This window comes from Trametes versicolor (genome assembly GCF_000271585.1).
Source record: "Trametes versicolor FP-101664 SS1 unplaced genomic scaffold TRAVEscaffold_2, whole genome shotgun sequence".
NCBI classification, from domain to species: domain Eukaryota; kingdom Fungi; phylum Basidiomycota; class Agaricomycetes; order Polyporales; family Polyporaceae; genus Trametes; species Trametes versicolor.
Genome location: NW_007360322.1, coordinates 784,588 through 811,851, shown reverse-complemented (window position 1 = coordinate 811,851; position 27,264 = coordinate 784,588). Strand labels below are relative to the sequence as shown.

The 27,264-nt window shown below is 59.0% G+C and overlaps 7 protein-coding genes across 7 annotated transcripts; 3 read left to right on the top strand and 4 right to left on the bottom strand.

The window, feature by feature from the left end:
* Window positions 1–94: 94 nt before the first annotated feature.
* TRAVEDRAFT_68983 (uncharacterized protein) lies at window positions 95–3,800 on the bottom strand. The gene is made up of 5 exons (XM_008035947.1): window positions 3,477–3,800; window positions 2,123–3,019; window positions 558–2,066; window positions 421–503; window positions 95–361 (listed from the first exon to the last, which is right to left on the bottom strand). The coding sequence occupies exons 1-3, from the start codon at window positions 3,747–3,749 to the stop codon at window positions 981–983; spliced, it is 2,256 nt and encodes a 751-aa protein (XP_008034138.1). The 5' UTR covers window positions 3,750–3,800; the 3' UTR covers window positions 95–361; window positions 421–503; window positions 558–980.
* A 530-nt stretch (window positions 3,801–4,330) lies between these two features.
* Window positions 4,331–5,761, bottom strand: TRAVEDRAFT_17261 (NADH:flavin oxidoreductase/NADH oxidase; the record flags this gene model as incomplete). Its single annotated transcript, XM_008035255.1, has 6 exons — window positions 4,331–4,471; window positions 4,536–4,670; window positions 4,743–4,876; window positions 4,929–5,192; window positions 5,250–5,427; window positions 5,492–5,761. The coding sequence occupies 6 exons, from the start codon at window positions 5,759–5,761 to the stop codon at window positions 4,331–4,333; spliced, it is 1,122 nt and encodes a 373-aa protein (XP_008033446.1).
* A 2,965-nt stretch (window positions 5,762–8,726) lies between these two features.
* TRAVEDRAFT_17260 (uncharacterized protein) lies at window positions 8,727–9,065 on the bottom strand (the record flags this gene model as incomplete). Its single annotated transcript, XM_008035254.1, has 2 exons — window positions 8,727–8,846; window positions 8,874–9,065. The coding sequence occupies 2 exons, from the start codon at window positions 9,063–9,065 to the stop codon at window positions 8,727–8,729; spliced, it is 312 nt and encodes a 103-aa protein (XP_008033445.1).
* A 1,696-nt stretch (window positions 9,066–10,761) lies between these two features.
* On the top strand, window positions 10,762–14,730 carry TRAVEDRAFT_34028 (uncharacterized protein; the record flags this gene model as incomplete). The annotated part of the gene is made up of 4 exons (XM_008035446.1): window positions 10,762–10,837; window positions 11,001–11,238; window positions 13,990–14,504; window positions 14,579–14,730. The coding sequence occupies 4 exons, from the start codon at window positions 10,762–10,764 to the stop codon at window positions 14,728–14,730; spliced, it is 981 nt and encodes a 326-aa protein (XP_008033637.1).
* A 2,028-nt stretch (window positions 14,731–16,758) lies between these two features.
* TRAVEDRAFT_17258 (uncharacterized protein) lies at window positions 16,759–18,346 on the top strand (the record flags this gene model as incomplete). Its single annotated transcript, XM_008035253.1, has 2 exons — window positions 16,759–18,117; window positions 18,302–18,346. The coding sequence occupies 2 exons, from the start codon at window positions 16,759–16,761 to the stop codon at window positions 18,344–18,346; spliced, it is 1,404 nt and encodes a 467-aa protein (XP_008033444.1).
* A 1,286-nt stretch (window positions 18,347–19,632) lies between these two features.
* Window positions 19,633–20,070, bottom strand: TRAVEDRAFT_114431 (uncharacterized protein; the record flags this gene model as incomplete). The annotated part of the gene is made up of 2 exons (XM_008035945.1): window positions 19,633–19,851; window positions 19,915–20,070. Coding segments are annotated over 2 exons (375 nt in total), but the record flags the coding sequence as incomplete, so codon positions are not given.
* A 1,167-nt stretch (window positions 20,071–21,237) lies between these two features.
* TRAVEDRAFT_62585 (uncharacterized protein) lies at window positions 21,238–26,528 on the top strand. Its single transcript, XM_008035914.1, has 6 exons — window positions 21,238–21,915; window positions 21,956–22,048; window positions 22,477–22,774; window positions 23,085–23,275; window positions 23,760–24,024; window positions 24,182–26,528. The coding sequence occupies exons 1-6, from the start codon at window positions 21,669–21,671 to the stop codon at window positions 26,055–26,057; spliced, it is 2,970 nt and encodes a 989-aa protein (XP_008034105.1). The 5' UTR covers window positions 21,238–21,668; the 3' UTR covers window positions 26,058–26,528.
* The last annotated feature ends 736 nt before the right edge of the window (window positions 26,529–27,264 follow it).

Sequence of the window (27,264 nt, the reverse complement as noted above, 5' to 3'; positions counted from 1 at the left end):
TCTCACGCGCAGCACCTCCCGCCGAAGTCCATCCGTCTGTCACTCTATATTGCACATCGCAGCACTACGGCGCAGCGATGGCGAAGAAAAACAAGGACAGCGAACCTGTTGCGAATCTGCATGGTGTTGCAAACAGAGACATCATCCAACGTATAAACTTTCTCTACCAGGCCAGCGCTTACCTCAACTCCGTATCGCAAACGCTTCCCACCAGCGCCGTACAGCCCCAGCAACCAGCACCAGCTGTTAAAGGGAAATCCAAGAAAAAGCAGAAGGTCAGACATCCGAGAGATACCGCAGAGCTTTCAAGGAGCTACATCGGGTCAATGCGCACCGTCGGGCAGAAGACTATGGTCAGAATGTACGAGCTCCTCCTTTCACATCTACTTGACTGCTAATCATCTGTCCACATGTTCATAGGGACCCGTCTCTTAAACGGACGCTGTGCAAGAGCTGTGATACTATCCTGCTTCCCGGCTCGACGGCCATCGTGCGTGTCAGACGTAAGTTCACTGCCCGACTGAATAAAATATGTGCTAACCTAGGCGCCACTATAGCTACATTCTCTCACCGACATGCTGTGGTGTATACATGCTTGACCTGCAACGCCTCTCGTCGCATACCCGCGCCGCCTGTGCTTGGTATTGATGGGACGCTGCCCGCAGACAACGTAGCCGTTGTGAACACAACTTTTGCGCCCTCGCCGTCTACACCCGCTACTGCTCTTCAAGCGGGCGGAGAGACCTCAACGATGGATGCGGATGCGCAATCTACAGAATCTCCTATCCCACTGCGTAAGAAGAAACACAAACGACAGCGCAGCAAGGCTACAGCTCGCGCCCCACCGCTATTCGAACGCGCAGGGCACGTCGTATTTCGCGGCAACGAACGACTACCGGACGATGCGCCTGTCCTGTAGGGACGACATCGGCGTCCCAGACACGCAAGCTCTTCGTGCATATATCCCTACATCTGCAGAGTCATACCTCCGCTAGTACCCGCACCAATATCTCTTTCACGGTTTTCCTATCCCACCCCATCGGTCTCCCAAGGCCGTCCGGCTGTGGACTCCCGTCCACCACAGCTCCGCACATTGCAGCCGCAGCCGCGGCCCCCTCCGGTGGTACTGCAGGCCACATCACGCTGCCCAACACCTCGTCGTCGGGGCCATCGCGTACCCTCAGTCGGTGCGACACCGCACGCGGAAAGACCCTGGCGACGTCCTCCTCCGACACATCCCACACCTCCGGCCACGCACGCGCCATCGCCAACGCCTGCGCCTCCGGGGGACTCGCCCCGCTCCCACCGCCATCGCCATACATTCCTGACAGCGCGCTCGCGCCGTCCGAATGCACCGAGTCCCCATTCACCCGCACGCGCACCCCATTATCCACCCCGAGAAACTCGGCCTTGATGCGCCCGCTGCGCGTGAGGCTCTCCACGCTACGCCACCCGTCCTCCGTCCAGCTCGCGTCGTCGAAGCTCTCCGCGGCGGCGGTCTCCCGATCTCCCCCCAACTGCGCCTCCTGCACGATCAACGCCGTCCCGAGCGTGTCCCCGTTGAGAACGCGGAAGGCGCGCGCGAGCGCCTCTGCATCGGCGTGTGCGCGTTGCGTGAGCAATGTGCCCTCGAGCATGGGGTGGTGCCGTGTCGCTGCAAAGAGGTCGAGCAGGTAAATTTCGAGGGAGGGGTGGAGTGCTGCGTAGGGCGGCGGCTGTGGTGGCAGGGGCAAAACGGGCATGGGTTGCAAGGTTGCGTGGACGGAGGGGTAAAAGATCGGCCCTGTGGTGGGGTACGGCCGTGCGAGCATGCGCAGGTCGGCTAGCTCAGATGAAGACAGCACAGGGGGGAGTTGCGGCGTGGGTACGGGCAGGGGTGCGGGTCGCCGTGCTGGCGAATGCGAAGGGTTCGGGAAGAATGAGTGGATTGAGTGGGGTAGGGCGAGAGGGGAGGGGATGGGTGTTCCGCGAGGAGTGGGTGTACTATGCGCTGCGCGGTAGGCGAGATAATGCTGTCGTACGGCGGCCGGAAGTAAGATTTCTGAACTCATCGAGAACTTGTCAAGCTGCCCAAGAACAGCATGAATATCATCAATCCTGAATGCGGGTGAAAACGACATACCAAGCCGCGTTGTATCGGAGGCCGTTCGTGCGGGTCCCATTTGCACACATAAACCATCACGAAACCATCGGGCAAATTCCATGTCCCGTCTTCGACGTCCACGTCAACCTCTCGCTCTGTACTATCTCCCTCCTGGTCGCCGCCGTAGCCGCTCATGATCAGTCGCCTCTCCGTAAGCACCCTCATCAGAGCTCTCTGGGCAGGTGGTGTGGTGTGCTCTAATCCGGACACCACCACGGCCCTGGGCATCGCCGATACCGGCTGTCCAGGATCGCTGGCCCGTTCGCTTCCAGGTCCGCTCTTCTGGGGCCTCAGGCTGTCAGTCGTGGTTGTAGTCGCGGGGGTCGACGCCGGGCTGTCGTGCCCCTCGGAACCAGGTAGCGTGAACAGCGACGAGAGTGGCAACGGGTCCGTGCGAAGCCGGTGTGCGCTCGGCCGGGCTCTGCTCGACCCGCGGGACCGCATCGTCGACGCAGGCGTGTGGCCCGGCAGCAGTGGGCGGCGCGACGACGCGAGGGAGGACGCGTCGAAATACTCGTCTTCCCCGTCCGTGCTCGGCGCGGCCGTGTACGACGCCGAGCGGTGGGGCACATGCGCCACGCCCCGGGGGCTCTTTGCCTGCCCCCCAAGCGGGATCGTCCCGGACTTCGGGGTCGCGTCAAGGCTTATCCCAGAGCGCGGGCGCGGGGTGCTGCTGCGGTGGGAGGAGAACGAGGGGTGGGGGCCGCGCCGGAAGAAGAGGGCACGGAGGAACGCGTCGGGATCGTCGGTCGCGGGAGCATGAGACGAGGTGTGGGTAGCCCCGGTGGAGCGGCGGCGGCGTTGGCGGGACGGCGGGTCGGTGCGGGCACCAATCTTGTGCTTGTGCGTGGAAACGCCGAGGACGTGTTGTAGAGTCTGTGAATGAATGAGAGGTCAGTGTTCTGGCAAATCAATCAAAGTAGCCATACGGTCGCCAGTGGTTCTCTTCAAATTGCGAGCGCGGATACATAGAAGGGCTGTATTATTGCATCCGTGGTTCAGCAGCATGGATTCGACCGCTCATTTTGGAATAGCAATGTTGCATTCATACATCTCCGCGTATGCTCGCACATAACATTGCGACAATGCGTTTGGCAGATCTCGTGAGAACCTTATGATCCCACATATATACGGACTAATGCGCAAAAGACTGCGCTGAAGCACACAGTGCGTAGCAGCTAAGCACGCAACACACACGTCCGCCATAATACGCCCGAGCGCCGCATGCGACCAGACGTTACCGCGACGGACGATCACGGAAGTTATGGAGGAGCGTGTTGATCACAGACAGGGATGCAATTCGGTGATGGTGCGGACGAATAGACGAACTCACCAGTGCAACGAGGTTGACAACAACCCCCACATCCTCTTCCCGCGTCCGCAGGATCAAATGTAACCCAGGACGGACGGCGCTGTCATACGCCTGCTTCGCGCTCACACTCGGGGACCGCGGCTGGGCAATGAGGCATAGGAGCAGCGACTGGATGATGACGTGGTCGAGTGGGAAGTCGGGGTGCGCGGCGTGTGCGCGCGCGAAGAGGTCCGGGAGGAAGTCGATCGTGCCCGGGGGCGCCTTGGAACTGGAGGCCGAGGAAGCATGCTGCATGTTGGAGTGTATGTTTAGCAGTGTTCAGAGTCGTTAATGCATCCGTAGAATATGACTTCGGTGGGATAGAACGCTGAGATGATGGTGTATAAGTGTTGAGGCGTTGAGGTGCAGCAGCAGCAGCACTAGTATGCACTAGTAGTAGTAGGGACGTAGACTCGGTAACTTCGCGTACGACCTTGTTGCGGGGCAGGTGTTCAGAGCCGTATATTCCAGAGTTTGCTGTATCTCGTAGAGTAGGTCAGGACTACAGACTCGGTGAAAGCCGTAGTAGAGGTGGGGAACGACTTGGGGGAGCTGCTCTCTACAAGCGCGCGGGCCTGCCAGGACAGTGGCCCGGAACAATCGGACCGAAGTTTTAGGTTTATGCAGCTCTTCTCGGGTTAGGGCTTGTGCCACACCCAGAATCACTTTTGTAACTTGAGTTTGACTCTCGTACTTCCGTCATCGTGCCCATGTCCATGAACATAGAGTCATATTCTAAACGGTGATCCAAATATTCTCTGATGACTTTAGAAATTTACATGATCAATCTACGATCCAAACGAGCTCTGACTCGGAGAGCGTCGACGCGGAGCGACTCAAGCCTTGGGCTGCGTCTTCAAGAACTCCTCCGAGAACGGGTACGTGGTGTAACCCTTGGCGGCCATCGGCAGGTAGAATGAGTCGTACTCGGGGTCGTTCAGCTTGATGTTGTTCTGCAGGCGGAACGGCAGATCCGGCTACATGTCACGAGCGAAACTAGTCAGCTACCCGTCGCTAATGTCATATGGAGCATATACTCACGTTCGACAGGAAGGCACGGCCATAACCGACGATCTGGCCAGTCTCCTCAGCGACCTTGATGCCGGACTCGCGGTCGTAACCGCCCGTGGTGATGACCGGGCGGGGCGCCCACAGCTTCTGGACGAAGTGGGTGTCCTAGCATCGCAACCGCGTTAGTTCACTGAGTTCGAAACAACAGGACCGAAAATTACTCAGGATACTGCTTACCTCTTCATTGTCAGGGCCCTTGCTGCCAGGCCCACCGGGGCCGACGACGTGGATGTACGCCAAGTTGGGGTACTTCTTCTTGTACTGCTCGACGAGGTACGTGACGGTGGGGATGGGGTTCTCCTCACGCATGTCTGGGGACGGTATGAGTGTCCACATCATCGACCTGGGCGAGAAAACGCGTACCTTGGTACAAGCTCCAGGGGCTTAGACGCATCGCTGTCTTGCTTTGGCCGACGGCGGCAACGACGGCCTCGGTGACCTCAAGGGCGAACCGAGCGCGGTTTTCAATCGAGCCGCCGTACTCGTCCGTGCGCTTGTTCGAGACGTCCTGGAGGAACTGGTCGATGAGGTAGCCGTTGGCGCCGTGGATCTCGACACCGTCGAAGCCCGCCTTGTGGACCGAGTTGGCGGCCGCGGTCGCGTACCACTGGATGTACTGCTTGATCTCTGCGAAGGTAGTGGAAGTGAGAAGGCTGGCGGCCGATGGAATTCAACGGCACTCACCCTCCTTGGTCAGGGCCCTGGGGACGTCATCGGGGCTGGTGCTGAGCGCAATGGGCGACGCCGAGACGTAGGGGTAGTCCGGGTTCTCCTCGTGCAGCGACGCGGGACGCGCCGCACGGCCCAGGGCCCACAGCTGCAAGTAGATGTACGAGCCCTTCTCGTGGACGGCGTCGGTGATCTGCGGTTCGCGGACAGCCGTATGAGTTCCCCGTCCGATTGCCCAACAAGCTCTATGCACGCACCTTCTTCCACGCCGCGATCTGCGCGTCGTTGTAGATCCCGGGCACGTTGGCCATGCCGCCGGCCTGGGGCGAAATGTACGTCGCCTCGGTGATGAGGAGCGTGCCGGGCACGCTCGCGCGCTGCTTGTAGTACTCGAGCGCGAGGTCGCCGTGGACGTGCTCGCCGTTGGCGCGGATACGCGTGAGCGGCGAGAGCACGACGCGGTGGCCGAGCTTGATGTCGCCGACCTGGATCGGCTGGAACAAGGCGGGGGTGTTCGAGGAGGACATGTTTCTGAGCTGGGTGTGGGTGTGGTTGTGGGGTTGGAGTCTGAGTCTGGGGGAAACGAGCGGCGGGGTGCCCTTCTTATACAGGCGGGGTTGGACAAGCTGCGCGAACGATCGGCGGGTGGAGGCGGCGAGGGTGACGGCGCGGGTGGGAAGCGAAGAACGCGCGAGCATGTTCGAGTGTGCAGAGTGTGCGTGGTTGGTGATACGGAGTGTGCGCTGAGCCGCCTGTCCTTATTAAGAAGTTGTCCTCTGGCGTGACAATGCCCGGTTGGGCGGGTTGGGAAGTTTTTCCGAGGGCGAAGGTTGTATTCTCCGATACCTAGGCGAGTTGCAGGTGGAGACAGCGGGCTCAACTGATTTCGGCCGTCGATCAAGGCTATGTACCTCTTGCCGTGTGAATTTGTAAATGGTCCTGGGACAGCATAGAAATCTGAGTAGGATGTTAGACATTAGTACAATACAGAGTCTGACCAGGTTTACCGAACAGGTGCATAGCGGAGCCGTAACTGCCAAGTGAAAGGACGTGTGACGGGTCCGCTCGAACGTGCACACTATGACACTGCTGCACAGCTAGCTCTTCTGACCTTGAAGCCCTCGGCTGATAAAATCCGTTTGAATTGCATACCTCCTTATAGCTACGTACGCCAGGCCGAGTGTGTAACGTTAACCTCTGCGATGATGTGCCGACTGCAACGCATGGTTCTGTAAACAGGATGACCATGAGCCAAGTTAAGACGCAACTCAGAAGCAACGAGTCTGACATACAATCGGAGGTTTTTCGTTCTTGAGGGCCACGCAGACCCAGGAAATTTCATCTGGCCGCGTCATGGGCGGATGTTCTACGCTCTTGCGTTGCTCACGCGTGTAGCAAGCAACTCTGCCGGCGGGACACACTCGCATACCGCCGGAGCCGAGGAGTCGGGGAATGGCCGATATCCCGATGTGTATCCCGGTCTGGGCGGGATTTCCTTTTTAGGTATTCCGTCGCGGAGGTAAGTAAGTTCGAAGGAGGTGAGTAGAGAGGACGCGTCTGTGTGCTGTGAGCACATATGTCATGCATGCGACTGGTTTGCAAAAAGGGAGCTCAGGTAAGAATCTGTCTTGATGACCACTGAAACACGCACCTCGCTGCGCATCCCACCGAGTCACGAGTCATATGCCCTCAAGTTGCCACTCGACGCACCTCATAAGTACGTGCACTACGATATTTTATCGAGGAGCTCCGAGTACTCTGCCGTCGCCCGCCGTCCTCTCTCAGCCACATGATTAGAATCCAACAAAGTGCATTGAGCGGGGCTCTTGATCACTGCTCCGTGTACAACGGAGCTTCACAGGCCTGGCCAGATGTTAACAGGTCCACCGGCTCGCCCGCCGTCAGACGTCGAAGTCTGTCAAAACCCGAGCTTCTAGCGTTAGCCCCCAGTACCTCTGACCTTCGGCGCCCAGGCATCCTATCACGCTCGTGGAGATCCATTCCACCCCCAGCGCGCACGGGGCGGCCCCCGCCCCTACACTCCGCGCCCAATCGATGTAATATATGTACCATGTCCAGCCGCCCGCGCGCTCGGCGGGCCCGCCCATCCCCCTTGATGATAGTGGCGCCGTTTCAGGTTCGAGCTTCGGGCTGCCTCGGGTGCGCCCGTCGCCAGCGGTCGCCCACAGCAGCACACAACGAGCGCCGCACGGCGCGCTTCCGCATCCACTGCTAGCTTCGGGCAATCAGGGCGCCACCACCGTGTACGGCCTAGCGCGGCAGGCATGCATGTGCCGCTGCCAGCGCAAGGAACGGGCGATCGAGGCTCGGGAATGATGGCGCGGAGACGTGCCGGGGACATCTCTGGCATCTGGGGCGAACAGCACGCTCGGGCTGGGAAGGCGTAACGTCAATCGGACGTGCGGCGTGCTGCAGAGGTGCTGCGCCATCGATGGCGGACCGCTGGACGCACGCTCCTGCGCGCAGATAACATGTACTCGCGATGCGCGGAGAGCCTCGAGGACGAATGTGTCCTCGACGACTGCGCACGCGCGAAATGTCGTTGTGGCTCGCACGAGCCATCGGAAGCGTGGCGGTGTTCGACTATAAACAGTGCACGAGGGCAAGTTGTGGGTATTATAATGGGGGAGGGCGTACGTGAAGATGCACGAGGCTGAGAGAGTGTGACTGAGGGCGCGCGCATCTGTTGCTGCGCGCACGACACTTTCACGTCGCGAAAGTCGACCTCCGACGTGTTTATGACAAGGCAGATCACGGACGTCCCTCGGGGAGCCGCTCTGTGTTGGCTTCGCCGGATCGCGCTCGGGATGGGGCGCCAGACGCTGCGGCATTGTCAGGCTTGACCACCGGTGAGATATTTCTTTAGCCGTGGCCTGCTGGTGATGCCATGAGGCGTGTACATCTGAGCGGCGTGCGAAGGCAGCCGGAGCGTCTGGATGGTCCATGAGCGGCTTTTGGAGTGGGTTGTGTACGGGGAGTCAAGCTAGACAACGGAATCCAATGGCTTGACTGTTTGAGTGCCACCGTCGCGAGACAGGGCACTTGGTCCCTGAAATTCATTTCGAGCTTGACTTCGTCTCCTGCAGGTGGAGGCGTTCGGGCAGCTTGATGCTGTCGAGAGCCGAGACTCGCCACAAGCGAGTGCACTGCCTATTGACTCAAGTGATCCGTGAAAATGGAGGGTCCGAGTGAGGCCTGCAGGTTCGCACAAGCGGCGTGCTGCGTGCTGGGCAACTGCACGGGCGCCACCAGCAGGCGATTATCGATGCCAGAAGGAGAGGGTGGTGGAAGAAAGCAAGAGCGAAGCGCGACGAGATGTCACGAATTCGTGGTCGGAGACTGAGACTCTTGGAGCGTCAGCATACTCTATGGCTGCAAGAACAGCATCGGAAGCGGCCAATCGATTAAAATTACGTACGAACCAAGAGGCATCGAGGATTTTATTTGGCGACACAATGCCCCAAAATGTGATTAACCTCGGATTTGGAGCCCCCCACCCCCTTGACCCCCAGAATTTTTTGTCGCCAGGAGGGTGTCCCAGCGGCGACCACCCACCCCCCTCCCCCTCAAAATTCGAATTTTGTGTCTTTTCTGTGCCATATAGTACTCACTACATACTGGCGAGGTGACCTCGCCGGGGCCGGGTCCACGGATTGCGCCATTTGTAGTGCCGTACGAAGGGAGATCGCGGTCAAAGTTCACCGCAGACTCGTGCACTGGTGCGCCCTCCTCGTCAATGAGGACCGCTTTGAGGCCCTGCGTAGAGAGGTCGAGACCGAGGAAGAGCGAATCATCGATGTTCGTGGCCATCGTGGATGGGAGATGGATGCGACGATCAGGGAGGATGGGAAAGGGTTGGGGGTTTCAGGAGGGCGTGGAGGGCGCATGGGATGAATATATAGGACAGAGAGAGGCCAGGTGAGTAATATCTAGCGAGCGTCGACGCCGGGGACCAGAGGCAGGAGCCCCGGGCCCCGGGCCGCTCATCCCGCGATCGGTCTGGACTGCCCCGGGTCCTTCCCCGCAATCCCCACGGGACGCGCCCTGACGCGCCTCGGAGAAAGTCCGGGGCCCGGGCAAGACCCGGCGGCCTGGCAGTGACATCGGCCTTCGCCGTTACTAGTCTTGCTACGCACGTGGATTTGCCCTGGATCCGGAGTGTCCCGGATCCACACTCCCGAGCCGGTGCGGTTCCCTTGCAAGTTGCTGTGTTGTACGCCGTCGTCCTCAGCTTGTCGTGCTCGTCGGCATCCTCACATACACGCCAAATTCCGTGAGGCTATAGAAATCTGCTCGTCGCGACGCTCGCAATAGACCTCAGTTCCCTGCATTCACATCCAGGAGCATCCGAGACAGCCGTCGTAGTAAGAAAGTACCACAAAGCGCTCCCGCTGCCCAACGTGAAAGAAAGCTCGGTGCGTGTTCCGAGGCTCCCGCCCGCGGTCGTCAGTTCAATGTTCAATGCGCTGCAGGATATGTGTAAGTACACGACACATGCTGGAGAACTTGTGTCCGAAGCGATGACGCGTTGAACCTACTGTCCCAAACAGGATAGTCCGACTATGACGCGCTGTTGTTTGCACCGCGAGCAAACCTTGGGCACCCTCAAGAACCGCCATCTCTCGTCAAGTGGCCGCACCCGCCAGTGCTTCCCACCCAGGAGAGTCGCCAGTCATGCGCGTCGCCGGCCTTACTCCTACAGGAAGGATGGTGCACAGTACTGTAACGTTCGGGTTTCTACTTTGAAGCTTTGGAGCCTCATCGACAGCCTCGGTCCCTCTAGCCTAAGGCCAACCACGCCCCAATAAAATACATTTGTATGCCGAGGGCCCAATACGAGATCAGCAAGTCTCGGCTACGACGGTCGATGCTACACTCCGGCCCTGATACGTCAGGGGCTGCATGCGAAAGTACTTGCTTCTAGAGGACTTTGAAATTGACTCATCATTTTCCGACAGGAATCCAAGCAGTCGGTAAGCTCCGCCTGAACGCAAGCCCGGCCGCACGGGCATTTGAAGACCCCGCGCCCATCTAGAGCCAAAGTGCCCCACCCCGCGCCCACCAACCCCGCGTGCGGGTAGGTTTCTGTAGATGCGCGCAGCCCTGCGGAATGTGCAAGATTCCGTGCCCAAGTTGCACGCACAGTTCATGACGATGGCCCGAGTTAGAGGCTGGTAAACCGCCAACCCTCAGTTCAAGCTGACCGCCTGTGCGCAGGTCCAAGGCGCTGATACCCCCGATACTGGCGCAGAAAACCACGCTCTCTTCTAGCCGCCCTACTTACCCGCCGAACACTGCCGAGGACGACCCCAATAGTTGCGCCAACCAGGTTGCTATCTCCCGGACTTTGGCTCTTGTACAACCCTTGTAAACCCGAGAGCGGCGTGCGCAGTACTGCAAGATGGCGGAAGACGTACGGGTTATAGCGCGGACGATTCGCACTCTCCGCGACGCACGTCCCCCCCAAAAAAGCCCCGATACTCTCCTCAGCATGGGCGATGCTTTTATGCCCGAGCCTTGCGATTTCCCCTCCTCCTCCAGTTCTTACTTGGCCGATCGGTCACTGTTACCCCCCGAGACGAGTGGGGAGGAATCTGAAGCGATCGATGTGTTCATGCGTGGACGCCAACCTGAACACCACTTCGTCTCTCCGATATTGACGCCTCTAGTGAGTTTTATTCCACAATGAACCGGGATTCCGTTGAATTCCACTCCTGCAGAGCTCATACATCGGTTCTGTCTCAGATTGTGACCCCCATGCCAGCGACAACGACGCTCTCTTCGACGGTCTCACCATCTCCGTCTCGACAACGTTCAACAAGACAGCCAACCTCCTTCCTATCCCGACAGATCTTGCGCTCATCTCCTCAGACGGCGTCTTCTTCTATGTCCACATCGAGCAGATACTCAGCGTGTCTACCAACAACTTCAACAACCTCATTCCTTCCCACGAGGCGCGACCGAGCGGTATTGAGGTCATTGCGTGCGTCTACGAGCCAGCGACGGTACTCAACGTCACTTTACACGCCGCATACAACATGTCGTGCGCGCACTATAAACATTCCCTGAACACCCTCATCGCCGCGGTCGATGCGATGCCCTCCTACGGCATGGCCCCCAAGGTGCACGTCCGGCCTCTCTTCGACCTCATCCTCAGCCTTGCGCCTACGCAACCCCTAAACGTTTATGCGCTGGCATCGAGACATGATCTGTACTCCCTCGCTAAGCCCGTCTCCAGCCACCTCCTTTCCTTCCGCCTCGACACGTTCACAGACGAGCTCGCAGCCACCGTCGCCGCCAGCTACCTGAGCAGGCTCTTCCTACTCCACGTCACGCGGCTCGATGCGCTCAAACGCCTCCTCATCCCGGCACCGCAGCTGCACCCCTCCACGTCCGAGTGCGACTTTGTAGAGCAGAAGAAGCTCACGACCGCGTGGACGCTCGCCGCTGGCTGCCTCGCGTGGGAGGCGCGTGCCGGTGCGTCGATTGCTCTTTTTGCTTGAATACCCCATGACCACTTGCTCATCGGGCGCTGTCGCCAGACGTGTCCCCGAGTATACTGGCGGGCGCGCTCACGTCGCTCGCACCGCATCTGTCGTGCGATTTGTGCAAGCAAGCCCTCGCGGCCCGAATAAAAGATGTCATCGCTCGCTGGTTAGCCGTGCAGGTTCGTCGCTCCAGCCGCCCTTGCTTCACACTGGTCGCTGATGCGAGGATTCGGATGAATTTTTGCTTGCAGTGGACGATCTGAGCACTGAGCGCTGCCAAGCGGTGGTGGTGCGGCACTGCCGACGCGGTAAGTATACTTTCCTTTTGGTGGCACTTACTGGTTTTCCTTGTCTCCCGGGTGTGATTGCAGAGGTCTCTCAGCGGGATTTACGTGTATCGATGTGTATATTTTGCTTCGTTGTCATCTCGTTACCCGCTGTTGTCGCACGTGCCCCGCTGTAACATACTAGTGGAGATGTATTGCAGGCCACCAGTGTCGGCTCCATCGGGGCTGGTCAACGGAGTCCTGTACATCGTCCCATCATTGCATTGAATGGATGTAATTTTATTCCAATTTAAATTTAAATCTGGGAACGTCGGTCGAGTGCCCAGTTCAGGCTGGGCCCCAGCTGAAAGACCACTCGTGGTCGGACAAGCTCAAGGATACATATTCCGGATCCGGACCTGGTCAGAGTCTCGTTCCCATTCCTGCCGGCGCTTGAATAGGACAACCCGTCGCGCCAGGGCGTGACCGGAAGGCGAACACAAAAATCCGGCTTTCCCTGAGGTCTGACGATCTGAGAGCTCGGACTCGGATGCAGCCTGAGGCCTGAGTACTGAGTGTAGAACGATATTGTAGTGTCAAAATCAAGCTCGAGCACAACGCTTGCCCCGCCGAGTCTTCCTCCGCATCGTGACGCTCTGTCAGTAGCTGGAGCCAATGGGAAAGCGGCTCGCGGGCGCTAGCTGCTGGAGGAGGAGGATCCGAAGGGGATGAATCATGACGTGCTGAACTTGAGTTCCCCATTGGGCCAGTCTGGCGAAGGTGCGCCCGTTGTTTACGCCGTCAACCAGCTTGAGTGGCGCCGCATCAGTACATACCTCTGTGTTCGTAGCACATCTCTGTACCGATGCCAGAGAACGTTCAGTAACACTTAGTGAGCAATTTGTAGTGCTCTCTCATGTCACGATAAGATACTCAAATATCGCACGTTCCACCAGCAGAGTACACAACTTTTTCGACCCCCGAATACCTGACGCTGACGCTGGTGGCAAGACCACTGGCGGAAATTATCGTGCTGTTCGGCGAGCCCGTACTCCGAAGTCTAGACAAGCCTGAATACTCCACTCACCCTGCGTGTGGGTGCGCACGGCCATGGGTCGGAGGTGTGCAACCTCTCATCACACTCAAGCCCACCGTACCGGCACGGTTTGGGACCACTTTCTGAGTCGGTGGCAGACAAAGGGTATGCACCTAGTACTCAAGTTTCGCGTTCAGCCCGGGGCCTGACCGCCGTGGGCAGCTCTCAGGCACTGGCATCCGTGACACTGCAGCGCTGACCGAATAGCCACGCCTCTTCTAGTCGCACCACTTATCCGGTTAAGGCTGCCGAGACTTGCTTCAGTGCGCCAGCCCTGGATGCTATTTCCCGGAAGTTGGCTCGCGGGCTCCTCGTGAGTCCGAGGCTTGGATGATGCGAGGTACTACGGTTGGCACTCGCTCCGTCGTCCAATTCCCCCTCACAACCTCGGCTCCTTTTTCTCTGCTCCTCTACATGGGCGATTCCACCGGCTTCGAGCTTTCTGACTTCTCCTCCTCAGGCTCCTCCATGGTCAACTGGTCCCTCCAACTCCCGGAGCCGCATACGGCCGAATTCGAGGAGGCCGTTGCGTTCAAGCGTGCATGCGAGCTTCACCGGCTGTCTGCGCAGGTGCTGACTCCCCCGGTGAATACCCATCCTACGATGAGCTATATCCCCTTTCATTGAGCCCCACTCCCCCAGCGTTCGGAGATTGGGTCCGCCTCAGATGGGGAAGACCATGTTTACAACAACTTTGTCCCTGACGCTCCCTCCGTGTCCGTCTCGACCACCTTCCATGCCGCAGCCAACCTATTACATATCCTATCGGACCTTGTACTCATCTCCTCGGATGGCGTCGTCTTCCACGTCCACACCGCGCAACTGCTGAGTGTGTCCACCAACGACTTCAACTACCTTATCTTTCTCGAGCCCGCGCAATCCAGCATTCTCGACACTGTCGTATGCGTCCCCGAACCTGCAGACGTCCTCAACGTTGTGCTTCATTCAGTGTACAAAATGTCGTGCACACACTACAACCCTCCCCTGGACACGCTCATTGCCGCCGTCAACGCGATGCCCTCCTACGGCATGTCTCCTCAATGCCACGTCCTTCCGCCCCTCTTCGACCTCATCCTGGGCCTGGCACCCACCCAACCCCTGGCCGTTTACGCGCTCGCATCGCGGCACGACCTCTTCTCGCTGGCGCAGCCCGTCTCAAGCCACCTGCTCTCGTTTTCCCTCGACGCATTCACGGACGATCTGGCGCGCACGATCGCCGGCCCCTACCTGACCAAGCTGTTCCTGCTCCACGTCGGCCGGCTCGACACGCTGAAGCAGCTCCTCCTCCCGGCACCGCAACTACACCCGTGCACGCCCCAGTGCGACTTTGCGGAGCAGAAGAAGCTCGCGCGGGCGTGGGCGCTCGCTGCGGGCTACCTCGCATGGGATGCGCGTGCCGGTGCGCCGATTACGCTCTGCGTCAGACGTCGACGCGCATGCTGATGTTGGGGCCTGTTGCTGCTGCGGCGCCAGATACGTCTCCGGGTGCGATAGAGAGCGCGCTCTCGTCGCTGACGCCGCGTCTTTCGTGCGAGCTGTGCAAGCGGACTCTCGCGGCCAGGATAAGAGACATCATCGCGCGGTGGTCGTCCGCACAGGTTCGTTTGTTCAGCCCCTTCACCTGATCGGTCGAGCCTCATGCGTGGTGTTCCTTTTTTCTCGAAACTTGCAGCGGACCATCCGAGGTGTGGCAGTGTGACGTCAGGATGGTTGGATCTTACTCTATGTTTCCGGTACGTGTTGCGTATCTACCACATCTGGGTTTAGGTGTATCAATAGGTGTGGTCGCTATCCTCAGGTTCGAGTCGTTGTAGCAATGCTGTATAACACCCCTGTAATATAGTGCAGATCTGGTTGTTTTATCTATTATGGCCAACAGTGATGGCCAACAGTGCCTTTCTATACCCAGGCTAACACAATAAACCTAATTCGCTGTAGATAGACATCTGAGCTCGAATTTCTGACAGCACCCACCAGGACTCGGTGGCGCGAGTCGACTCCGAGAGGCGAGCACTGGCAATTCAAGGCGAGTAGAACTGACATGAACGATTGTCTTCCACCCCGAACGTGAGGCTGGTTTACGAGCCTAGATTGGCGCCGCTTTGCAATTCATCAACTTTCCGCAGTAAGTGTGGAGTGCAACTTGCCTTACACCACCACACTCCCAGGTACCACTTGCGCTCCTGATGAGTTGCGTGCGCACGTACGTCATGAACATGAGGTTGGCGCGAACATGATGCACCCGAGCTATTGTCGTGCCAATGATTTTTACAGCCTGAGCGCTATCGGTGTGTTTCCGAATCTTGTATGCATGCTCTAGCCATCTCTCACCGGAAATATAGGCACGTGAATCTCACACTGTTTCCGCCCCATGTCGTGTCAGCAGAGTCACCTTCGACCGTAACTGTGCGCGAACCCCACACGTCGTCTATGGCACACAACGTGGCGTCCGACCTCGACGACAACACCCTGCGAGATGCCCCAAAGCACCTCAAGTCCGACACGACAACGATGTACGCGTAGAGCATTTCCCGGGAATACTAGGCGTCCATAATGACAGCCCGTGCCCCTGATAGCCTGCGCGTCGTGTAGCCTATGTAGGTGTACTCGGATACGCTGCACTGGCCGCACGCCAATCCCGGTATCGTCTTCATTTCCCTCAGTTTGAGCGATCTGAAGACGGAACCACAGCGGAACGGGTCAAAGCTTGACGACGTGTCTGTACGTGTGCACCGCGTTCAACGTTGTACCGCCGCCTCGTGGATGTGCTGGAAGGTGCGCATGCAGGCGATTAGTAGGCATGTACAGCTTCCGCATATGATCTCGTGCGGTGTCCTGGAAGTCGCGTATTGACGAGCGAATGTAGTACCCACCCTATAAACGCAGGAGGCACACACCAAGGAATGCCCGAAGGCGACAGATAGATCGACGGCGCCCGTGATGCACGCAGTTCCGTGATATTCACATAACACGCGACCGTGCTAGGGTTGCATTGGACTTCGAATATATGACATATGTAGATGGTGCAGGATAGACTCATCGCCACCGCGGTTCTCTCCTTCTCCTGACTCCACGGTTACAGACCTTCTCAAGGTGCTCAGCGGGATCATGCAATGAAGCGAAGTAGGACGTGCAAAGTACGAAATTGGAAGACCGCCTGGCTGTTCAAGTTACATGCCCCGGTAAGCATGCCTCTCGTCCTGTGACGCCAACCCAAATGTGATAGCCACTGTCGCAACGTAGCCGTGAGTCATGCTACCACTACCCTCCCAGACCTCCTCGCCCCGTGCCTAGCAGGGGACAGCAGTACAGCTATGTCACGGTCATACCTCACTGCTCTTCCACCTGAGATCATCTTGCGCCTTTGTCGCCTCCTCCGTGAACCCGACGCATGGCAAACCCCGCAAACACAACCGTTCCTCGCCGCGCTGGCATTGACTTGCAGCTGTCTCAGCAAACCTGCGCTCGACGTACTCTGGGACACAATAGGATCGCTAGTACCCTTGGTGGCGTACACACTTCCGAAGGACCTGTGTACGATCGTCTTCGTGCCCAATGGTGTCAAAATTCAAGAACGCGCGATCAGATATCACGTGGCAAGTGCAGCGTCTCTACGATGTCATTGTCAACGGATGCTAAGAGGGACTGTATAGATGTTTCATCGCGAGCCAGTCACAGACGACTTCCGTCGTTTTGCCACGTACGCTAGTCGCGTGAGGGCGCTCAAGACCCAAGGCGGCAACACCCAACTGTTCAACACACACGACATCCCCTTCGACGTCTGGGCTAAACTAATGCATTACGGACCCCAGCCCCTGCTTCCAAACCTGCGCTCTCTCTATCACTCCGAGATCCACCGGTACAACTGTTGCGAACCTCGTGTCGCTGGTCGCGGCCCGGTGTATCGCTCGGAACCCCTGTTCGGCCCCAGGCTGAAAAAGGCGTTCATTGAATTCGGCGATTGGCCGTCCGATGAATGGCGACCGACGGAAGTCGTAGAAAGCTTGTCCTATCGGTCTCCGCTCGTAGAGAGCCTGAAGATTGAACACTCCACCGTCTCCTTTCGCCACACGATTCACGATTCAGCAATGCCTGCGCGACTATCCGGCCCCGCCGTCGCAGGTTTCCTTCATCTGGTCAAATTCGAATCGTACTGGGCGTACGTTTCGCCCGCTGCGCTCTTGGCGCTGGGATCCCTACGCAAGCTGCAAGAGCTTGTCGTGCATGTCGACTCGACGGAGTACGATTGGGAAGCTCTGCCGCATGGAAGACAGTACGGTCTCTTCTCCGCTCTGAAGGAGCTCACCCTATACAGGGCTCCCTCCGAGTGGTGTGTCGCATTCATGGACGTCGTTTCGTCCTCATCGCTCTGGAGACTACACATCAAGGATTATGACGCGGGACACCACACGCTACCTCCCTTGCTACTTGAAGCTTTCTTCACATCTCTGGCGCGCCACCCATCTTCCCATACTATCCGGGAGCTCGACTTCACCACCGGCGGATGGGACGGCATGCTGCCCCCGATCTATGGGTCCCGGCACATCGCGCCCTTGCTCTCCCTATCAGCGCTCCAGAAACTGACCATCTTCGGCCATTGCCTCGTTGTCGTCGATGACGCACTCCTGGAAGCCGTCACAAGGGCATGGCCCAACATCCAATCTCTCCACTTCTGCTGGCCCAATTTTGGCATGATTACCGGGCCTGCGGATCCACGGCCGGGGCAGCTAGGCTTTCCCCAGGCAACCCTCGCCGGCGTGTTCCTCCTTGCCCGCTACTGTCCCTATCTCACATCCCTTGATCTCGGAATCGACTTACGCGATATCCCCTACCTCGACGAACATCGCCCTCCTATTCGCTTATGGTCGACCCACCCACCGCCCCTCGAGAGTCTTCGTCTCCCAGGCTTGACACTCCGGGAGGACGATGAGCCGGCTCTCGCTATGCTCCTCTCTGTGGTATTTCCGCAGCTGAAATCTTTCACGACGGATTGGCGCGAAGCGGGCTCTTCGGTTCGGGTGATGGGGATGCATAGGCAATTTACGAGGATACGGTGTCAGGAGAGAAGGTGGATTGTATCAAACGGGCGGCGCTTTCGGGAGCCCGAACCTGATCCGAAACTCGGGAAGAAGGCGACGAGGCGGGCTTGACTGGTAAGTTTGCATCGTTTTTATTATATCTCTGCTGACTGTTCAGATTAGAAGAGTGAAGCTGCAGCGCACAGTGCAAGATCCAATGTGACACTGGAATTTCTTGTCCGAAAGATCTATCTCATTCACTTGCCGTCGTGTACTGCCATACTACTTAGGCTGATTGTTTAATTTCCATATGTGCTCCTTGAATAAATACACGCTTTATTCTGTTAGGCAGCGCATGGTAACACTAGTAGGCGCTCAAACACGAAGCCAACCTTTGTTTGTTCAACAACGCGCACTGCACGTGACCGCGTAGTACTCGGCAAGTGTCCATTGTGAAAATTATCTGGCGCCCATAGATCTTATCGGTACGAGGCGTTGACTCGGATGCACACGCCAGCTCGAGCCAGACACCTGCCACTCACTCCCTTCCGTACTGGTAATCTCGTGAAATCTTATACATAACCATCTGCAACGCCAGAGGGTAGCCTACCTTGGGACTTGAGACGTGGCTACGGATGCTTGAACACCGGATGTGGTATCCCAGACCGGTGTGACTGGTGCTTTTTCTCTACCTTAAGCGTGATATCTAGCTGTCAGAGGGAGTAGTAGTGATAAATACAAACACAATAACCAAAACGATATAAACGCACACGCATAAGCATCTTGCGCGACTACCCTCACGCTTGCTCAACCAGTGAAGCGCGGCTCCTTGCCCTCGCCCTCCCGCTCTGCCGACCGCGTCACATCCAGACTGATCGCATGCGATGGGATAGGCTCTCCCCCAAAATGGACTGTAGCAGGACGCTCGCCTGCCGCTACCATAGACGGTAAGCTGTGCGAGTTTGCGTGGGGGCGGCCGGCAGCGTTGACGCGGACAGTGATGAGCATAATCGAGATGCCGGTGATAGTGGGGTTGCAGTTACTGATGACGACTTGAAGCGGAGAGTGGAGAGCGTAGAGAACGATGTACAAGGCGGTCCACGCGCTGTGCGCAAGGTTTCAGCATCGCGCAAGATCGTGACCTGCTCCGTATATACGAGACGACAACGAACCTATACAAGGCCGCGCTTTCAACAAATATCGTCATCGCTTCCTGCGGTAGCGGAGGCATGATGTTAAGCCCACATACACAAGAGAGTCTGAAACGCACCAGGATGGGACTTCCAAGGTCTGCAGTAAATAGGTCAAGCTTCTTCCGCGCTCGATTTGTAGTCCACAGGCGGTATACGATCATGCCTGTTGACGTTCAGTATCGCATATCAATAACGCGCGGCGGGGAAACCTCACTAGTCCCGTAGGTAGTATCGCTGTCAGCCTGTCAGCAGATGCCCGGGTCGGGGAATCGAACAGAAGGACGTACATAAGGGATGCTACACAGAAGCTTATGACCTAGCGGTTGAACTCTGCCGCAAAAATACTTTCATTCGAGGTAGCGGCGAGCATTCTATACATCAAACCGACTACGGTCGCTGAGGGGGTTCGCAGTACGATCAGTGGGTAGAAGCTGGGTCCAAAAGGTGCATCCCTACCCGTGAGGCCAATGACGGTGAACGTCGGAAGAATAATGACTCGGTAGTCGCGTCCCCACCCGAGCCAGATGCGGTAAGTCTGCGGCGGTGAGAACACAGGTGAGCCGGAGGTCTGGAGCGGACAGAAATGAACGGGGCATACTATGATGATATCGCCGACAAGGATGCCGACGAACATGGACCCACTCCGGATAACGTCCGTCGGCTGTCGCAGGTCGGCGAAGTACGCAGCCGCCTTGACAGTGTCGCCCTGGTCTACGACGGCTTGGAGAAGCCGGCGGATGCCTACTATCCAGTGCTGTGACCCGCGCCCAACGTAAGTTCAAGTCTTAGTGAGACGCCAAATGAGCTCGTACCACACTGACGATGACTACGAAGAACAGGTTGACAATGATCAGCGGAGACTTTCTGAGGTCCCATATCAAAGCCCCCTATCGCGATCCGGGGCCGTTGAAGGCGTGCTGGCGGATCCAGAGGTAGAGGACGGCAAGTGAGAGTATTAGGAATACGCCGTAGAACGTGCTCTCCAGGCAAGCGGCGACGACGCTTGCGAAGAGTAACGACACCATGGGTGAGGGAATACGACGGTCTAAATTTGGGGAAAGATATCGCATCGTATGGCCGCCTTTTGGCCTGGTGGAAGCGACACCCTCCGGCGACAAGCCAGCATCAGAGAAGCTCCGTGAGATAAGCCGTGTTGCCGCAACGCTCGATGTTTTCGCAGCATCGGCACCACTTCCACAGCGCGCACCGGTCGCTCCTGCACTGTGCAACGACAGAGCGCTGATGTCGACGCTATTTTGCGTCGTTCTTATTGGAGCTACAGTAGGAAGGTTCAGACCTTTATCAGAAAGATTGGCCAACTTGTGAACAGCGATTGGCCATACCTCGTCCGGAAGGGCTAGCGCTTTGCGGCGATGCTGGGCCGTCCTGCAGGCGTCTTGAGATGGCGTAGTCATCGAGAATGCGGCACCGGGCGTCAGGCCGAGAAAGATGGTGGAGGTGCCAAGGGGCTGATACATGCAGAACAGACTGAGACGGTGGACTGAGGATGGAGAAGGCTATAGTGTGCTGTGGTATCGATCGCTGGCTCGCAGTGGTCGCAGTCGGTGAGCAAGTCGCAGCGGGACGCGGACCGGAGGAGGACCGGCAGCGGTACGATCTGCATCTGGGGGGAGATGGATCGGGAAGGCGCGTTTGCCTTTTTGATGAGCGCGCCCTGATTGGACGGTGATGGGAAAGCACTCCGTCTCTCCTGGAGATCGTCCCAACCCGGCCACTTTCGCTCGCTAGGCCATATCCGCTCCGCATTGCCACGCTCGACTCAACAACCATGCTCCCGGCGAGGCTGAGAATACGCCCGGCGCGGGAAGAACAGAACCCGAAGCAGTCCCAGAAAACAAAGAACGATCTCTCGCCGACAGTGGGGACAGCGTGCGCACGGCGGCAGCATCACCGACGACGACGCACGTCGACATGGTAATCGTTCCCTATTCCGCTGATTGGGAAAGCTCCTGCACCCATTTATCGGCGAGACGTGTGGAATCAAGATTTGAATGTACAGCCCTCCCATCCTGCCTCGCGGCCGCTCTCCGAGTCCTGGCGCTCCCAAGAAGCGGCCGTCCTGACCCTGTGACACGCGTCTTCCTCTATATTTCAGTCCTCCCGCGCCTCTCGCTTGCGCCTTTCCCCTCGCCGACGCTGGTTCTCGCTTGGGACTTCTCCTTTCGTCTCAGCGGCCCACCTGCTCGCCACCCTCCTCCGCGCTGGCCGACTCGGACTGCACGAGCTCTAACCTCCGTCTACCACCAGCTTTCGCGTCGGGAATCGCCCGCTGTTCGCTGAGGACTCACACACAGTTTTCTCCGTCGACACCGATCCGACTATCCTACATGCATGGCCGATCCCGCCTTTCCCCTCACCATCGACGACACCTCCCCGATCGTCCTCTACCAGCCCTTCGGGGACATATTCACTGCTGTGCCAAACCTCGCTGCCGGCTGGAACCAGTACTACAACATCTCGGGCTTTGCGCAGTCGCCTTCTGGAGCAGGCACGTCGGTCAGTGCATCTACAGTGGGGAATGGCACAAGCCTGCACCTCACCGCCAGCGACGGCGCGGAACTACGGATCGATTGGAACGGTACGTGTGCCCACAGTTCACCTCCTCTATCGTACCGCAGCGACGCGCGAGACGTGCGCTAGCCGCGATGCGCGCCGCGTCGCGCCTAGCAGCGCAGAAGAGGGCGATAGGGCGACCGTCAGCCGTCGCCCCTGTCAGCGGAGTTCCTAGCACGCCGTCCGCTTCTCTTCGTTGCCCGTCCGGCCGCGACGAGATGTGAACGAAGACATCCCGGGTGCCTAATTGCCATCTCCTTCCGAGCGCAAGCCGCCCGTGTGTGGTACGGGCGCTTGATGTACCCCACTGCGAAACGAAGCTGCTGCCCTGCGTGCTTCTTTCTGCGCCCACTGATGGTGTGCAATATACCCCGCGTGTCTGCGACATGGCCGCTGTTCCCTGTGTTGTTCGCAGCGGGATCTGTTACCAGACCCTGTGTATGACAGCCTGATCTTCGATGCCTTGATACTTGATTGCGAATCCTGCGTCAGCACTCGCCGACAAGTGTACATGCGCTGGTTCCATCCTTCTCTTTGCATTCCGGTTTCTCCGACGAATGGCTGCTAATATACATGCGATTGGCAGGGACCGACATCACCATCTTCGGCACCCTCATCCCAGCGTCGACCGATGCCGACTTCACATACTTGGTCGCCCTCGACGGGACCGCAACGACGAACTTCCTTTCACACTTGTCTTCCAATCCCGTCGTCGAGACCGCAACCACCGACGTCCTGGCGTCGTTCCAGGGCCTCGCCGAGGGTTCGCATTCCCTACAGCTCACCCTCCGCAATCCCGGGTTGGCAAGCGCGTCGGGAAACCTCACCGGCCCGCTCCTTGCATTCGATCGCGTCCAGGTGCAGATGGGCGCAGGGAAGCCGAGGTGCGTGCTACCATCATGCCCATATTGCGGCTTACCACTTCCCATGCACGTACGATACCCCTTCTATGTACCGGCCGAGCTTGTTATGGCATACGGTGGCTTTTGCGTTCGTTTCGGTGTCACTTTGCGTTTGGTTGCTTGGTGTTATGCGCATGATTCTCACCTCACGTCATTCATATTGCATGTCCGTCTTCTCCGTCCCTCATTGAAGCCTCGCTTTCGTTGTTTACGTTCTACTTAAGCGTACCTCACTGCAACTTTGAGCATCGATACATTGCGGTAGCAGATGGGTACTCACGCACACCCACAGTTCCACGCCTATCGTCAGCCCGAGCGCCAACACAACCTCGTCCGCCGCCACCGCAAGCACGTCGCCCGTTCCAGACGACCAAATTGCATATCGAGGACAGTGGAGCTTCGCGTCTGGACTCCTTCCCGACTCAACGGCGTCGTTCCATACGAGCAATAACGTCGGGGATAGAGCGACACTTGTGTTCAACGGTGCGTGCGTGCGGATCCCCCGACCTCCCCGCCGACGGCTGCTTCCCTGAACGTCGACTTCCCTGCGTGTGTGATGCGCGTGCCCTTCCGGGGATTCTGCCTTCCGTCGCGGAGGAGCACGGGGCAGGTGCGCAGCCTCCCCGGGCTGGCGCACGCTCGCTAATGCCGCTGATGGCGACGGGTGGGGTGTGCTTGATGGGCACCTTTTCCGCCCGAACCCCTCGGAAACGCGTGGCGGCGTCTGCCCCGGCGGCGCTCTCACGTTGTCTCATCTGTGGCATTACTCTTTTCGCCCTTCATTTTCGTTCTTTTGTGCTCATGCTGCCTGTCCGGCATGCGCCCCGGATACATATATCCCCCTCCTAGCCCAGCGCTCTGTCCTTTGCGCTCCCCGTTCTTGCTTATTGTATTCCGGGTTTCTTCCTCCGTTCTCCCCACGTTTTGCACATACCTCGCGTGCTGACTCTCTTCTTCTCTTGAGCAGGCTCAGCCGTTGGGCTCACGGGCCTCACCACGCCTGCGTCAGGCGCGTACAACGTATCCCTCGACAGCGAGGATCCCGTCACGCTCTCCTCACGTGCCTCCTTCACCGCCTCCGCGCCCACACTCCTCTTCTTCCGCACCGGGCTCGACCCCACCGTCATGCACACGCTCGAGGTCGTCAACGCCGGCCCCGCCGCCGCCGGCGACAGCGCGGGCTCTTTGCTCGTGCTCGCCGCCGTCAACGTCACGACCATCCAAACCGCAGGGTGAGTCACCCACTGCCTCCCGCGCGCGGCAAAGTGCTTACTGTTGATCCGCTGCTGCTTCGTGCGCGCCTCCCCATTCTGCATATCGCCATATCGTAACGCCACCATTCATCTGCGCGCATCCGACAACGCCCACAACGCCCATGCCGTACAACAGCGAGTCGCCGCCCGGCGGCACGTCGTCGGGGCTGTCCAAGGGCACTATTGCGGCGCTCGCAATCGGCATTACGCTCGCGGTCGCGCTCGTCGCTGTGGCGGCGGTCTGCTGCGCGCGTCGCCGGCGGCGCATCGCGCGGCGAAAGCGCGAGATGCTCGTGAACCCCCGCATTAGCCGCGCCGGCCGGCTCTCGTTCTTGTTCCCGCACAAGCGCCTCAGCCACGCGGGCGAGAAGGCGGCGGAGCGCGAGGGCCAGGGCGGGCAGGGCGTGCTGCACATCAGCAGCCCGCACCCGGACGCGCCCGAGAAGCAGGACGAGAGCGAGGATGAGGAGGACGGGGACGGCACGGGCGAGGGCACGGGCGAGGCCGGCGATGAGGAGAGCCACGCACAGCGCTTCTCGGCGGCGGAGAAGGGGAAGGCGCGCGCGCTCCGCAAGAGCAACGCGTCGACGAAGAACTCGGACGGGAGCTACTCGATCGATCTGCCGGACCTGACCATAGCCCAGGTCCCGCGAGGCTACCTGCCGGCATCGATGGTCCCGTCGACGCCCTCGCCGCCTCGTACGTTTGGCGGGACGCTTCCGTCCCCAGTGTCGCCACGCAGCCCGAAACCACGCGGCCCGCGCGAGATGCAGGGGCGCGACTCGACGCGGGGCATCCTCCTGACGAACATGGGGCCTACTTCCCCAGGAGAAGATGATGCGGACGGCGATGTACGCCTCCGGGCGCCGTCGTACCTCCCGGACACGCACATCTCGCCCCTGCGCGTCGAGTTCGCGACGGAGCTGCCAGAGCGGCCGGACAGGCGGACAGAGCGGGCGATCAGCACAGGCACCGCCGTCTCATTGCCGCAGTCGCTCCAGCAAGCTCTCTCTGAGCAGCGGAGCTCGCGGGCGGTGTCCGCTGAGGTTCCCAGCCCGACGCGGCCAGAGCCCGTCTTCTCGTTCCTGGACTTCAATAACTCGTCGACGTCGACGTCGCTGTCGCGCACGCAGCGCCAGTCTGGCACGGACTCGACGGGGAAGTCCACGAGCTCGTCCTCGAAGCGGAATACGGGCAGCGAGCACAGCACGCACTCCCAAACCGTCAACTGGGCCTCCCTCCCGCCCGATCGCCGCATCTCGCTCGGCCTGTCTATGACCGTCTCGGGCGGCCCGACCGCGTCCCGCCCATCCCTCTCCCCCAGTGTCCTGCTCCAGCCCGTGGCCCTGCCTGCTCAAGCAGCACCACCCCTCCCCACGATCGCGACCGACGACCAGACGCTCTCCTCGTCCAGCAGCGACGAGCTCGAAGGCCCTGACCAGGCCTTCCCATACGATGCCGCTGGGGGGCAGCTTCCCTCGCCCACCGACTCCATCCCCTTCACAGTCTCCGACATCCACTTCCGGCACTCGACACAATCCTCGCTCGCCGGGGGCCCCGAGTCGCGCCGTGCGTCCGCCCAACGCCTCAGCGGCTCGCACCGCCCACCACATCCGCCCCTGCCCGGCCTCCCCGCCAGCCCGACATCGCCCTCGCGCGCGCTGCACGCGCACCACCGGGGTGGGTCGGTGGGTGGTTCTCAGACCGTCCCGCCATTCATCGTGCAGCGCATCCTCGGGCGCACCCCTAGCTCGAACCCGGGCACGCCGTTTGGCAGCCCAATCGCGCCCCAGTTTGCGAGCATCGGGAGCACGATGGGGCGTGCGGCTAGTGCGGGGGTTGCTAGAGGCTCCACGTCGCCGACACCTGCGCCTGCATCTGCTTCTGCGCCGGCTTCTCCTCAGCCTGCGGGTGGGAGGGGCTCGGGCGGCGCACAACAGCAGACGACTGGGAGTGGCTCTGGCTCGGGGCCGACGGTGTTTGGCTTCCAGCTCCCAGGGCGCCATCGATGAAGCTCTCCTATCCCCCTTCAACATGGTATTGTACACCACACACCCACTCGTTGCGACCCGCTGGAGCGGCCTTTTGCTTCACTGCATATAGTTGCTCCCCCTAACTTATCGTGACGTCCTAATCGGCTCGCGTTATCCTTTCGCGAGCACGGCGGCGGGCACAGTGTGCGCCCGCCGCGGTGTCTCCTGCTAGTACAGTTTGCAACTTGCACTTTTCATCACACGGACACTCTGCATTTGTTCTGCTGTCCATTGTACATATTACCCCACTTTGCATCGCTCGCCTGTTGTTCACTACGATCCTTGCGCCTCTGTGGCCAACCACCGTGTTCATCTATCTTCCGTCGCTCTTGGTTGGAATCCTGCGCCCGGCCACGCTCGTTCCTCTTGGAATATCTGTGCACTACCGCTGCTCCTTGCCTCTGACTTGTCCGTGCATCGCCTGCTCGTTTGTTGTTGTCTTGGTCGTGCTCCGGGCTCCGTTGTAGGCTGTCCGCACCCCTGCCATCATCGCTTAGCACTCGTGCTACTGCGGTTAGCGACGCGGGGGCCGGAGCATGTGTTCTGAGGTCTGAATTGTGGATGTGTGTGGGGTCGCGGAGCATCATGCTCGGTCTCATCGGGTATCTTACAGTGGTTCCACCTATTGACTTCGTGCGCCCAGAGACGTTGTACTATCATGTATCTCCGGCTTATAATACATCACTGCATAGTCTCGAAGTCCGGCGGCCGAGTGCACGTGCGGATGCCGCTAATAATGGCTCGAAAGGTTCAAGGATTGAACCGGACGAGATCTTGTGAGTTGCCGCTGACCAGCGATGTGGATCCAGCTGTGGGCGGGAGCTCCAAACCCTTGATTCCGGGTCCGAGTCGTGAGTACATGATTCTCGATTTGAGTGCCCAGATGAGTGCGATCGCAGTGATTTTAGCTTGCCCTGGCAGTCCTCCCTGAATGAGACAGGGTGTCGGTATGTCGGGATGTACACACGTTCACGCACGGCCTTACGGCGATGCCCCCCTTGCGGATTCCCAGCGCCTTAACGGAGTCAGAAGCTTATAGCACAGATGGTGATATCATGGTGATACACAGATTGAGTGGCTTCTCCTTGGTGACCTGGAACGTCCAGGTACAAAACGAAATGCCATCAGTATTGTGCCAACGTGGAGTGGCAGGGGCGGGTAATGATGGTGGCGGGAGGCGGTGGGA